The 15,224-nt window shown below is 37.5% G+C and overlaps 1 protein-coding gene across 1 annotated transcript; it reads left to right on the forward strand.

Moving 5' to 3' along the window:
- The first annotated feature begins 6,357 nt into the window (after positions 1–6,357).
- LOC144965455 (tRNA (adenine(37)-N6)-methyltransferase-like) lies at positions 6,358–13,415 on the forward strand. The gene is given in 5 exon segments (XM_078900822.1): positions 6,358–6,395; positions 7,351–7,541; positions 8,664–8,692; positions 8,695–8,820; positions 12,213–13,415. Coding segments are annotated over 4 exon segments (1,449 nt in total). The 5' UTR covers positions 6,358–6,395; the 3' UTR covers positions 13,316–13,415.
- The last annotated feature ends 1,809 nt before the right edge of the window (positions 13,416–15,224 follow it).

Below are 15,224 nucleotides of genomic sequence, written 5' to 3' on the forward strand. Positions count from 1 at the left end.
TTCAGGATCCTTCTTTGCATCTCCATATGTCTCTCTCTCTCTCTCTCTCTCTTCTCTCTCTCTCTCTCTCTCTCTCTCTCTCTCTCTCTCTCTCTCTTCTCTCTCTCTCTCTCTCTCTCTCTCTCTCTCTCTCTCTCTCTCTCTCTCTTCTCTCTCTCTCTCTCTCTCTCTCTCTCTCTCTCTCTCTCTCTCTCTCTCTCTCTCTCTCTCTCTCTCTCTCTCTCTCTCTCTCTCTCTCTCTCTCTCTCTCTCTCTCTCTCTCTCTCTCCTCTCTCTCTCTCTCTCTCTCTCTCTCTCTCTCTCTCTCTTCTCTCTCTCTCTCTCTCTCTCTCTCTCTCTCTCTCTCTCTCTCTCTCTCTCTCTCTCTCTCTCTCTCTCTCTCTCTCTCTCTCTCTCTCTCTCTCTTCTCTCTCTCTCTCTTCTCTCTCTCTCTTTCTCCTCTCTCTCTCTCTCTCTCTTCTCTCTCTCTCTCTCTTTTCTCTCTCTCTCTCTCTTCTCCAAAGATGCCATTACAAAAATAGCGAATTTTCTACATAAAAGGGGTGCCAAAACGAAAATCTTCGGAAAATTAGTACATATTTTTGGCAGGCCATTGTATTTAAGAGTATTTATAAATACATGAAATGGGGACATTGCTGGATTATTATTTTTTTTTCCTATATAATATATCAACATTTTTTCCTCCCAAATTATATATGGGGGCTGGAATGGTACGGCTACTTGGCTGTGAAAAGTGAGAAAGACGCTTTTCAGTCGACGCCATCCACCATTCCAAATAGTGGTTTGAAACGTGTACAGTGGAATCTGCATCAAGTCAACTACTCTCTATTAGTGTTGGACACTTAAGCGCTCGTCAATTGCAATCCAAACCACAGGGTTCTGGTTAATACACTAACTTTTATCAATTTTGGGCTACTATAGATGGTCCATTTGGCATCAGTGTTAAAAAATGTGTTTTCAAATTTACAACTTTTTCAACTTATATTTTTGTAATCGACATGTAACAACCGTGACCACTGGGTGGGGTTCCTGGCCTCCATACTGTGTCTTCTATCTCCTTGTACTTGTAGCTTTTTTTTCCAATGTGCTTTCCGTCTTTGTCTTGGAATGAGATTACTTGAGTTTGTCCTGACCTGGCCGGAGTCCTTGGCTGGGAGTGAAAAAGACAAATGCATTGTTATTGTCTCGGTTTATGCCTGTCAGTGACAGTGTCACGTCAAAACAGTAAGCGGCGAACATTTAAAAAAAAAGAAGTTGAAAGTGAATTGTTGTTAGTAGTGCTCAAAGTATTATTTTATTGGTTAAACTGTTGATTACAACTCATTATATATCCTTATTCTCTCTCTTTTGGTGGTCCTCTCCTTATATTATTGTAAACTAATTTATATCTGTGTGGGTGTGTGTGTATGTATGTGTGTGTGGTGTGTGTATGTGCGTGTGTGGTGTATGTGTGTGTGTGTGTGTGTGTGTCATACTATACGTCTTCGAAGGCTACCATTTTTTTAATACAGTATTACTTTTCATGTGATTGACGATTAGCAAGAAGGGGGTGGGGAGGGGGAGGAAATAAGCAGTACGGATTGAATTTTCAACGGTTTGTTTTATTTTGTTTTAATTTGTTATTTTTGTATTGTTTTGTTTTGTTGTTTCTGTTGTTTTGTTTTGTTTTGTTTTGTTTTTTTTTTGTTTTTTTGGGAGGTTGGGTTTTTTTGTTTGTTTTTGTGTTGTTGTTACTTTTTGTTTGTGACCCAAGATTGTCGCAGGAACTGAAGTTAAAATCTGTTTTGTTTGCTGTGTAGTCTTACCTTGTAGATGAGCTGATATAGATAGTATGCACTTGGCTAAGAAGCTCACAATATTGCCATCCGGAAGTATAACGGACCAACACACAAAACTTATTGCAACCATGAACGTTTGTAGTCTGGTTAATACAGTTTAGTGAGAATTACTCACAAACGTGGATGGCAAAAAAAACAATAACAAAGACCTGAGTGACGTCATCTTCATTCTATCTATAATGATTCTTCGGTATTTAAGTGTCGCAAATGACATTCTAAAACAAATAATCTTTACTTCCAAGACAAAGACAGAAATCAAATTGGAAAACAAATATAATGGGATAGAAGACACAGTAAATGCCACCCTGCCCACTATGGGAGGCCAGGAACCCCACCCAGTAACCTAAAGTTCATATGTTATGTACTGGATAATTTTCAACCACTTTGGATTAGAAATTTTGCTGCATTGTTTTGATTGTCATTTTTATCTCTTTTATTTGGGTATGTTCTTGGATCTAGTTTTGTGCAAGTGAATAATAAATTATATTTAACAGGATATGGCAAAGATTAGTAGTCAAGAGACAAACAACACCAAGGGTTCATTTTAACATAAAATAATCCAACCTCAAACTACCATCAGTTTCCCTGAAGTAGTGATTAGAGTAAACAAATTATAGAAACAAAATAAAAACATTTAAGTTAGTAGGTAATGTGTCAATACTTTAATGAAGGATGGCCTATTGACTGATTTGCCAATTAACAATGCTCATACTGATGGGGGGGGGGGGATGGAGAAAAGGCGTAAGTGCCTATTTGCCATTTTCAGTTCCATATATTTATATATATATATGATTAGTTTAATATTTACCACAATGTTGGAGTCAGCCTACATCGATGTTTCAGGCCTAGTCAGCCATCGTCAGGACTGTATGTTACATGACTTTGGTTTGTTGTCTGTTGTTGTTTGTTGAAGTGGTTCCGGTTTGTAGTTGATAAGTAAGTACTTCCGGCGATGTGGACACGTATTGTACATCTCATTTTTCCGTGTTGAGTGTGGCTTCATGAGGGTGTTTGATTATAGTATATTGCTCTTCCAGGCATAAGCTACATTGTTTTGATGTTGGTGTGTATCCTGTTGCTTTAGATAAAATTTTCCATGAAATGTTGTGGTCTAGTTTGTTGTCTTTTAATTTCCAAATATGTTCGCTGAGTTTTGTGGATGTTTTTTTGTTAGTGTTTCTAAATGTTGAGGTGTGGAGGTTGTATCTTGTTTTGAAATTATTTTCCGTTAGTCCTACATATTTTTCTTGCTTGTTTGTTTTAGTTCAGTGACTGTGGCGTGGTAAATTAAACTTGATTCTAAACATTGTTTGTTTAGCGGGCAATGTTCCTTATTTCTGCAGTTACATTTTCTGATGGGTGGGTTTTGCTCTTGTCGGTGGTTTATTAATACTTTTTTGTTGTGGCTTGAAATTATTTGTTCTATTTTGCGCATACACGAGTAGCTTATTTTTATGGTATTCCTGTTGATAATTTTATGTAGCTTGTGGTTTTTTGGAAAGTGTGTATCAATTAACTTCAGGAACTGCTGTCCATTGGACAAACCGGAACCACTTCAACAAACAACAACAGGCAACAAACTTAACTCATGTAACACACAGTCCTGACGATGGCTGTTTAGGCCTGAAACATCGATGTAGACTGACTCCAACATTGTGGTAAATATTAAAATAATAATTCGCTCCATTGCTACATGTCGAGCACTATCCGTACCTTATTTGTATCAAACACGATTCTTCTTCTTCTTCTTCTTTCCTCTGATGGACATCTATGGCTGCAGTCCGATATCTGCTATGAAGTCTGTGGTCCGCTTTAGGTCCTCAGCCTCACCATAGAGCTTTGTGTTGAGTGTTGGAGGGGTGACCCAGTGGTTCGAACGTTGCACGTTGTATAATGGGCAATCCATAAGCACATGTAAAGTGGTCTCATGGTCGGTTCCACATGGGCAATAAGGGGTTGTTCCAATACCTAGCTTTGTAAACATATGTCCTCTTAGTCTATTGTGTCCTGTTCGGAGGCGGAATAGGGTGACTTGGCTACTTCGCTGAATGGCATGGATTGGATCCTGCTTGTTGTGTTCCAGGTGTGTGTCATTCCTTTCTTTGTCTATTTTTAGCTTTATTATTTTCTTTTGCTGATGGTAAGTGATTGACGACTTCAGTTGTTCCTTTTGAGCTCCTTCTTTGGCCAGTTGATCGGCAATTTCATTTCCATATATACCTACATGACTTGGAATCCACTGCAGCACAATTTTTCCTGTTTTATCAGATAAGCCCTCAAGGGCCTCCACAGTGTGTGCGGCTTCAGAGTCCTGGTAATTTTCAATAGACCGGAGAGCATCATCAGAGTCTGTCAAGTAAACCACATTTTTCCCGTATATTCTGTGATCTCTGGATAGTTCTTTTGTTGCATTGAGGATGGCTTTTTCTTCAGTTTTAGTACTTGTGCACATTGAACCCACTGATACAGATATTTTTGTTTCTGTTTTATCTGTCCAGTGTATGAGTGCACCAGCACCTCCATTCATGAGGGGGCCGGAAACTGAGCTATCTGTATAAACTCTTATCCAGTTGGTCATTGGGTATTTTTTATCGATCATCTTTAGGGTTTGAGCATTGTCATTATTGCTTCGAATGTTTTTCTTGTTGATGGTTATGAATTTTTGTTTCTTTTTCCACGGTGGTGGTTTGAGATTTGGGACATTGATTTGGGCAATATCTTCCTTTGGTGTCACTTTATATTTGCTCTCTAGTTTTTGTCCCAAGGCGATGAAGTTTTCCCTTTTGAGCCGATTCTCTTTCTTTTCCATTGTACTTGGATGCAGTGGTTGGGATTCCATGAATTTTATCTTTGAGAATTGTGTCATTATTTTTTTTAATTTCGTTGTTCTTTGAGAGGTTTTATTCCTGTGTGGGTTTCCATCTTGTGAATTGGTGTTGTTTTCATTGCTCCAGTGATCACGCGTAGGCATTGGTTTTGGACTTTTTCAACCTTTTGAAATTGAGCCTGCTGGGTGGGGTTCCTACCTCCCATAGTGGGCAGGGAGGTACTTATTGTGTCTTCTATCCCCCTATATCTGTTTTCCAACTTGCATTCTGTCTTTTCTTGGAATGGGATTGCTTGGTTTTGTCCTGGCCCTGGTCGGGGTCCTGGCTGGGAGGGAAACAGTCAAATGCATAGTTATTGTATTGGAGATGATATTTTTTTCCTTGTAAATCATCTCTCTGTTATATATTATTATATTTGTTATAATTTATAATGTAAGCATTTGAGTGTGTTCCTCTTAGTGGGGGCCGTGCTTGTGTCCGGATGAGACTTATAGGTCAACTCAAACTAAGTACATTGATGGTATGCTCTTGGAATCTACATCTGATCCCTATTTGTTCTCAGTTCCCTTTGTCTTACTTTTTCTTGGATGCTTTAATTGTAATTCTAGAACTTTTTACTATCCCATTTTCTTCCTTTTTACTGGCGCTGATATAACCTAAATGTGTTGCAAGCGCCGTAAAACCCTTAAAAACAAAACAAATTGAGCCTGTGAGCACGTTCCCCATGCCGATATGGCATAGTCTATTGCAGGTCTTACATATCCAAGATATGTCTTCTTCAGGACGTTTGAGTTTGCTCCCCATTGCGTTCCAGCAAGTTTTCGGAGAAGCTGCATTCTCTTGTACCCTTTCTGTTGACTTTCATCCATTTGATGTTTCCAAGTGAGTCGAGGGTCAAATTTCACTCCTAGATACTTAGGCATAAGGTCTTCTTGTATAAAACACAATTCAATTTATATATATATTTATATATATATATATATATATATATATATATATATATATATATATATATATATATATATATATATTTATGTATGTGTGTGTGTGTGTGTGTGTGTGTGTGTGTGTGTCAGAAACGTGCATTTAATTCATGTCATTTGGCATGAAAAAAAAAAATCAACAAAAAACAAAACTGGCTTTGGCCTCTTTCATTGTCTATTTTCTTTTTATTTAATAAAAATCACTTTAATTTTGCTGATTTGGTACGGGGTTGCTAAATTAGATTAATTTTCCAAAAAAGGCCCAACAATTCACAGAAAATTAGAAACAAGCCTGAAATTTCTTACCCCAGTGCCATGAGTTATGTCTTGATTTAATCAATAATTCACATTTTCTTATCAGTAAAGTTTAAAGTGAAAATATGTATATTTTTAAAATATTAGTGTTATTTTGTCTTCAAAATAGTTGTGATTTGAAAAAAATGCCAAAAATATGCCAGCTTGCGAAACCCAATTTTTCCATTCCAGACGACTTTAAAAATCGCGAACGTTTTTTGGAATTTGACATTTATATGGCCAAATTGGTAAAACCCTGATTTGGTACACAAATTACCATTGGCTTTTGCTCAGATAATTTGGCTGTTTTTCATTACTGGTTTGATATTTTGTAAAAAAAAAAAAACTATCTGGCAAGATCTGTCACTTTTGGCCTGTGATTATTGACAGACCTTTCTGTGTTAATGACAGCCATTCCTTTAATTCATTTGTATATCGTCACCATAAAAGGGGTAAAAGTCATTATATCATGATTCTATTTTTTTTTTAAGTGGCAGAGTATACATCCAATTATAAATTCCTGGGGTACCCCATACATTAGATAAAATCCATCAGAATATTTACCATTTGTTTTATTAATTAGTGTTCTAAATCTAAGGTACGATTGAAAACATTTTAGTGCAGTACCTCCTGATACCACAAGTAAGGTTTAAGGGATGGATTAAAATTTGATGGTCAGTGACAATGCCATATGTTATTAATATAGTTGGGGGGGGGGGGGGGGGGTTCAAGCCAGTTTTGAATTATAAATTCAAAGTGCCTACCTGGTTAGGGCATTTCCTTTTTTTTAAATAGGTCTTTCAAATTCTAAAAGAATTCCCTTGAGTACCGAACCTCTATGTTTTTGGGGTGGGGTAATATTCCAAATTATATACACAACCATCTCCCTGTGCATAAATTTGATAAGAGCTAAAATAGAATGTGAAAATGGATCAATATATATATTTCATTGTTAAATGTATGGACATTACCCAGCAAAGACAGGCATAAAAAGCTTAACTTTGATTTTAGTTGACTGGGGTTTTGTAGTTCAGTGTGTTAGCTGACAAATCTAAAAGATCTATCTAATAAGGCAATTGATATTGTGTTTTGATTCGACTCCTACTATACTACTGTCTTTTAAGTTGTATGGATTATTTTATTTGGCAGTTTTTTTGTGTGTATTTTTTATTACTTTTTAAAAATTATATTTTTCAACTTATAAGTATCAGATTGTCTGCCAGGATCTCATTGCATGGTTACAAAATGTGATATGTATGCAGTGATGATAATAATAATATGCTGCAACATGAATATCAAACAGTCATGAATCATAGCAGTAATAGATAAAGATATGATGTTTGGATGTAAACATGATTTAAGCCAATGATTTGCTTACCGCCTAAAACTATATTTTTCTCTTTTCAGATGATGGAAGCAATGTCTGCATTTACTTTAAAGCCAATTGGTCATATGAAATCGGTTTTTCATTTCAAAAATGGAACCCCACGGCAGTCGTCCCTGTGTCAAAATGCTAGGGGAATACTCACAATAGAAAAATCAGTCTTTAACAATCCAGAACATTCTTTGGACGGCCTGCAACACTATTCACATGCCTGGTAATTTCTTTTCATCTATTCTTTATACCACATGGTTTCTGCAACTTTATGTAGCCAAAGTTTGAGAAAATTATTTTTACTTATCTTGGCTCAAAAATACAGAGAGAAAAATTTTTAAAGGTTACATAGTACAATGAAATTAAAGGAGTTTAAACAATTTTAATTCCTTTTTAAACAACTGGGAGATGAGTTAGTAAATTAAATCTTCTAGCTTAATTTTAACTGAGGGTAAGAGGTAATTGGAGATGTTGGTCGAATCGCCAGTTTTTGATATCTTTTATTATGCATGGCATGTCCTTTGTTATGGTCTCAAGTGAGTAAAGAGCTACTCGACTATGCATGAAGATATGTAGAATGAGGCCCCAGAATTTACTAGTTACTATAAATGAAAAACATTTAACGATTTGTTTAAGATGAAATAAAAAGAAAGATGAAATTTAATTAAAAGAGATAAATAGTGATTGTGGTAGTTACAAATAGAAACGTGAATATATTACGTAACTTATGATGATATGTCAGGTTCGTAAGGTTACGTTTCCAGGCAGTTGACAGGCGTGGGTGCTATATTCCTCCGATAACGGGCTCAGGCTCGTAAAGTTCCACTTCCAGGCAATTGAGAAGGGGTTATTCAGATGTTTCTTCGACAGCGGGCTCAGGTTTGATCCTTAAAATGTTGACGGTTACACCGTCAAAGGTAAAAGCTCCGGCGTCTTGATGGTGGAGATAAAATATCCACAAAGTATCAAAAGATAAAAATCTTCAAATATATATGAGGAATGGAGCGACTGGCCGTCCGGTATAGATTGTAGAGAGAAGTGAGTGTAGAATGTTAGACCTATCAGCTTTTATAACAAGTGGCTACGTGACAGAATGTAGAACGAAAAGTTTTCACTAATTAGAAATTAATTCGAGGGAAGGCTATAAAAGGAAAGATGATCTAATATTAGAAGGTAAAGTTTATCTAAGCCTACCGAAATATAACTGGAGTGAGATGAATTCAGTTCTTAATAAAATAAAATTTAATAAGATAATTGTGAACAACCTTTACTGTGACATCCTTAATCTCAAATGTTTTCCTTGCACACAAATGATGAAATTTTTATATATTTTTTATCTATGCAGGGTTCTGTTTATATTTCACAAGAATAATAATGCCACAAAAAGGCCAAAGTGAAACCACCACGTCTCAATGGTCAACGAGTAGGAGTATTCTCCACAAGATCTCCTTATAGGCCCAATAATATTGGCTTATCTTTGGCCAAGATTGACAGAATACAAGGTAAATAATGAATTAAAATGATTCCTAACTTAGAGGAATTTTTTTCTCTTTGGACTATTCCAAGGGAAGGGCGGAATAACCCAGGCATCAGTCGCATTATAAAGCCACAATGTGAGCTAGGGTGATGTGACTTTCATTAGGTCAAACAGAGCAGTAGGTTTTCGAAACTCGATGACCTTTGGGGAAGAAGCAAATACTATATTGCAGTGCCATGCTGGATCAATAATTATGATCTTTCAAGGGAAATTTTTATTTGATTGAGGTGTTGTTTGGAGTGTTCTAGAAGCTAGGATCTTGCAACTAATTATTAGCAGTATATTTTCATGGATCATTTTTAAGTCACTTAAAGATTTTGTAATCATCCTAAAGCTTTTTAACCAAAAGTCAAATCTCTTATGTTATTTGCATTATTATCTTTTTGTACACATTTGAGATTGAAAAATGTTTAACGGTTTCAGGTTCCAGATGAAAGAGAAAGAGACAGAGAGAGAGAGAGAGAGAGAGAGAGAGAGAGAGAGAGAGAGAGAGAGAGAGAGAGGGGGGGGGGGGAATTTATCTAGAATAATGCTAATGCTAGATTCTCATAGAATGGATAAGGATAGGACGTATTCAGAACATCTCTGTTTTTGTTTGTTTTTAAGGGTTTTACGGCGCTTGCAACACATTTAGGTTATATCAGCGCCAGTATAAAGGAAGAAGATGGGATAGTAAAAACTTCTAGAATTACAATAAAAGCACACAAGAGTAAGTAAGACAAAGGGGAACTGGGAACAAATAGGGATCAGATGTAGATTCCAAGAGCATACCACCAATGTACTTAGTCTGAGATCACCTATAAGTCTCATCCGGACACAAGCACAAAATCCAACAAAGAGGAATACACTCAAATGCTTACATTATACATAATACAAAAATAACAAATATAATAATACATAACACAAGAGAGATGATTTACAAGGAAAATATTATCATCTCCCAAAACGATAACTATGCATTTGACTGTTTCCCTCCCGCTAGGACTCCGGCCAGGGCCAGGACAAAACCAAGTAATCTCATTCCAAGACAAAGACAGAAAGCATGTTGGAAAACAGAGATAGGGGGATAGAAGACACAGTATGTACCTCCCTGCCCACTATGGGAGGCCAGGAACCCCACCCAGCAGAACATCTCTGATACAGCCAACTCCAAGGCAACGAAACCTCAGATTCAACAAACTTTAAAAATTGCCATTCGACACATCTAAAGCCAACTCACATACAATAACCACACACCCCAGCTAAAGGAAAGCATTGAGTCTTCCAAATGTTGACAAGTGTTGACATGGGGGGGGGGGGGGGGGGGGGGGTGGGGGTCAGGACCAAATCTGATGTCATCAAAAAGTACCCATTTAACCTATATCAAAATAGCATTCCAAAAAATAACAAAAAGTTGTAAAGTAAATATGAAAGATCGTCTAAGAAAATGTGACAGGTTTGAAGAAGTGCAGATAGGAGAAGACAGTGATGATGAAGATGAGGATGAAGATGATAGTGCTACCAATACAGAGCCATTACGAGATACGCAGGGGAGATCAGTGTTACCTGTATCTAAACTTTATGTCCTATTTTACTCAGAGCTTTAATGATGATAGAAATAATAATGAAAATATGATATACATATATCATTTAATAGCGCTTTATTTCCCATCCCACTAAAACTGTACTTTCAAAAACAAACATAATTCAAAAGTACTTGGTCAAAAAAAAAAGAAAAAAAAGGAGAATAGAGATCATTATTATACTGTTAATTGGAGTTGTATGTTTATCATTTGGTACCTACCTGTCTGACTTTTTTTTTAATTGGATGACATGTCCATTGCTGATTCCTTTGTATAATAATATTTTATTTAACCCATGAATGTAATGTTACATGATATTCTTAAAAGGAAAAAGGGAATGTTGAAAAAAAGTTACTCTTTCTTTCTTTTGTATGATGACATCATTTTAAAACAATTGGAAAAGAGGAGGGGGGGGGGGGGGGGGGGGTGGGGGATCAGGCCAATGATTACAAGTGATGACAAAGGAGAAGGGGGGGAGGCAGAAAGGGCAAATTTTTGATGACATCATTTTTGTACAGTCCCTAACCGAAAACAATAGAGAATATTTTATGGGAAGTAAAGGTTCTATAAAATTTGAACTTACAGTAGAATTACTTTAAACCAACATTTTGGGGACCTTCTAAACCATTTCGGTTTAAAGACATTTTGGTTTAAAGCAAGTTCCCGTTTTGCAATGTTTTTCAAGGGTAGTAACTATTTAAGTTTAAGGAATTTGCTCATTTAATCGTATCATAGGTTTCCCGTTAAATGGAGTTGTTGAATAAATGCCGTCTTCGTAACCATTAAATTTTTTTTTTTTTTTGGTGTGTTTAAAAATCTTTTTGGGGGTTTTCGTTTTCAATTCAAAATTTTTGAAAGAGTTGAGTTCGGGATGCCGTGTATTTTACATATCTCTGTCTTGATCAACTTTTTTTTCATCGACTTCACATAGTATTTTGATTTTAAACTCCAACGTGTAAGCACAGTGCTTTCTTCAGGCATCTTTTAGTAAAATGCTAAGCTAAAATAAGATCGAAAGTTCTTGTGCGATAATTGATAATGAATTACGCGCAGCTACTCAGAGGTGAAGTGAAATGGAAATGAAAAGGCGTGTCAATGCTAAGCTGTCTACTACACACCCCTCTTTTGTTGAGAAGCCATAAGGTTCAAAGCTAGGACTTCATATAGATGTCACTGGTTCAAAGGCCTAGTTACATAGAATCTCACCCCCCCCCCCCCCCTCACACGCACATTTAAACAAAGTGGAAATGAAGTGGCATGTCAATGGTAAGTTGTCTACCACCCCCCCCCCCCCTCCCTCCTTATTCTCGTGTTGAAAATTTGTCAGTTCCAAAGCATCAACACACGAGCGAGAACATCTCGGTTGTGTGATTTTACACCCCAACTCCCCCTCTTTCCTCATTTTTCGCCTGCCAGTCACCCGCTGTCTTCCTTTTCCAGTCTGTGCAATTGTGGTGTTGGCCAAACCCAAGTGCAGTGATTGAAGTGTTTGCCTACCCCCCACCCCCACCCACCCATCACCCTCATCTTTGTTTAATATCGCCGGGCATTATTACGTGTGGCCACCTTCCCGAATTTTTGAAGAAAAATAGAGAGAGAAAAAGGGAAGGTGCTCTCAAGTTGTTTCGGTTTAAAGAAAGTCCTGCTTAGAAGTATTTCGGTTCATCGTAAGAATTAGTACAAAGATAATGAAGAAACTAGTACAATTTATTAAATTCTTTGCGGTTTAAGGTATTTTTCGGTTTAGCTTCTTTCGGTTGAAAGTAATTTTACTGTATTTTTATAATTTTTCCAGATGCATCAATCCATTTCAGCGGCATTGACATATTGGATGGTACCCCAGTTATTGACATCAAGCCTTACATCCCAGATTATGACAAACCAACAAATCACGAATATCTTTGTCGTCAATCTTCTCCACTTCCGTTTAATAGTTCTACTAATAAGACAAATGCTCCAGGCAGTTCCGCATCTAAACTTGTTATCCAAGGAGAAAATATTGCATCAGAGGAGTCCCTAATTTATGATAATCAACAAGAAGTAAATACTTTAAAAGACGTGTCTGTTGCTTTACCAAATCCTACAGGAGAATCTGTGCAGTCTGTTGAAGAAGGGTTTTACTCGCTATCTGCAGCTTTAGACCAAGCGCGGGAAACTTTAGAACATAGAGTATGTGGTGGAAATTTACATTGCAGTGACATTGAATGTGAGGAACAAAAAGTTTTGATAGATGGTATTAACTTGTTGGATTCTGTAGATGCCGCAAGTGGGAGTAAAGCTGAAAGTAAGGTTAGTGAAGAAAAAGAGAACAATACAGGAAATGATAACAATGATGATGAAGATTTGTTAGATTTCTTGGTTGGAAATGTTATATGTAAAGCTGCATCTGATGTTCTTTTGACTGATGATCATCCAGTAAATGAAGAAAGTTCTGATGTTAGTAATTATGATGATTTTGCCATGTCTGTGTTTCATAATAAAAGGTCTACATTGGAGAAACGAAATTCGAATCAAAGGGAAACAACTGGGGGAATGGAGTGTGGTAAAGGTGGTGATTTAGCAGTTACTGCCCCTTGGTTATCATGTCCCCCTGTGACGAAAGTTAATGTTATATTCTCAGCAGAATCACTGGACCAACTCCAGAGTTTCCATTCAGATGCCACAGATCCTCGTTATAGGACTGAAATGATATCAAGTCCTGATGACGCAAAGAAGGCAATCACTAGTATATTACACGAAGAGCCCCGGTCGGTCTATCGACGCCAAAAGTGCCAAAATAGTGTGTACTTTTTTGCCATTGATGTTTTGCACGTGACTTGTTGGTTCGATGGTGATGCTGTGACAGTTCTCCGCATAAGGCCGGCTGCTGATGTTCCTCAATTACAGGGAAAGCATTGAAATGTTTTCTTTTTTTATTTTGTCAGCCAATAATAAATTTCTTAATGTAATACATTATAACGATTTTCAAGAATAAACTGCTTAACGTATTGCATTAAAACGGTTTTCAATGCTTCCCTTTTAAAACTTACTTATCCTCCTGGTGCATCATCTGCACATAAACCCGACACAGTAGATGTTCAACCATCACGGTCTGCTTCCATTTTCTACATCTTTCCCCATGTCCAATTCTGGATGTCACGGTTCAGGATCCTTCTTTGCATCTCCATATGTCTCTCTCTCTCTCTCTCTCTCTCTCTCTCTCTCTCTCTCTCTCTCTCTCTCTCTCTCTCTCTCTCTCTCTCTCTCTCTCTCTCTCTCTCTCTCTCTCTCTCTCTCTCTCTCTCTCTCTCTCTCTCTCTCTCTCTCTCTCTCTCTCCCTCTCTCTCTCTCTCTCTCTCTCTCTCTCTCTCTTCTCTCTCTCTCTCTCTCTCTCTCTCTCTCTCTCTCTTCTCTCTCTCTCTCTCTCTCTCTCTCTCTCTCTCTCTCTCTCTCTCTCTCTCTTCTCTCTCTCTCTCTCTCTCTCTCTCTCTCTCCTCTCTCTCTCTCTCTCTCTCTCTCTCTCTCTCTCTCTCTCTCTCTCTCTCTCTCTCTCTCTCTCTCTCTCTCTCTCCTCTCTCTCTCTCTCTCTCTCTCTCTCTCTCTCTCTCTCTCTCTCTCTCTCTCTCTCTCTCTCTCTCTCTCTCTCTCTCTCTCTTCCTCTCTCTCTCTCTCTCTCTCTCTCTCTCTCTCTCTCTCTCTCTCTCTCTCTCTCTCTCTCTCTCCAAAGATGCCATTACAAAAATAGCGAATTTTCTACATAAAAGGGGTGCCAAAACGAAAATCTTCGGAAAATTAGTACATATTTTTGGCAGGCCATTGTATTTAAGAGTATTTATAAATACATGAAATGGGGACATTGCTGGATTATTATTTTTTTTTCCTATATAATATATCAACATTTTTTCCTCCCAAATTATATATGGGGGCTGGAATGGTACGGCTACTTGGCTGTGAAAAGTGAGAAAGACGCTTTTCAGTCGACGCCATCCACCATTCCAAAATAGTGGTTTGAAACGTGTACAGTGGAATCTGCATCAAGTCAACTACTCTCTATTAGTGTTGGACCACTTAAGCGCTCGTCAATTGCAATCCAAACCACAGGGTTCTGGTTAATACACTAACTTTTATCAATTTTGGGCTACTATAGATGGTCCATTTGGCATCAGTGTTAAAAAATGTGTTTTCAAATTTACAACTTTTTCAACTTATATTTTTGTAATCGACATGTAACAACCGTGACCACTGGGTGGGGTTCCTGGCCTCCATACTGTGTCTTCTATCTCCTTGTACTTGTAGCTTTTTTTTCCAATGTGCTTTCCGTCTTTGTCTTGGAATGAGATTACTTGAGTTTGTCCTGACCCTGGCCGGAGTCCTTGGCTGGGAGTGAAAAAGACAAATGCATTGTTATTGTCTCGGTTTATGCCTGTCAGTGACAGTGTCACGTCAAAACAGTAAGCGGCGAACATTTAAAAAAAAAGAAGTTGAAAGTGAATTGTTGTTAGTAGTGCTCAAAGTATTATTTTATTGGTTAAACTGTTGATTACAACTCATTATATATCCTTATTCTCTCTCTTTTGGTGGTCCTCTCCTTATATTATTGTAAACTAATTTATATCTGTGTGGGTGTGTGTGTATGTATGTGTGTGTGGTGTGTGTATGTGCGTGTGTGGTGTATGTGTGTGTGTGTGTGTGTGTGTTCATACTATACGTCTTCGAAGGCTACCATTTTTTTAATACAGTATTACTTTTCATGTGATTGACGATTAGCAAGAAGGGGGTGGGGAGGGGGAGGAAATAAGCAGTACGGATTGAATTTTCAACGGTTTGT

The sequence above is a fragment of the Berghia stephanieae genome, chromosome 2, assembly GCF_034508935.2.
Source record: "Berghia stephanieae isolate SIO BIC M18660-M18661 chromosome 2, UCSD_Bste_1.3, whole genome shotgun sequence".
Taxonomy (NCBI): Eukaryota; Metazoa; Mollusca; class Gastropoda; order Nudibranchia; family Aeolidiidae; genus Berghia; species Berghia stephanieae.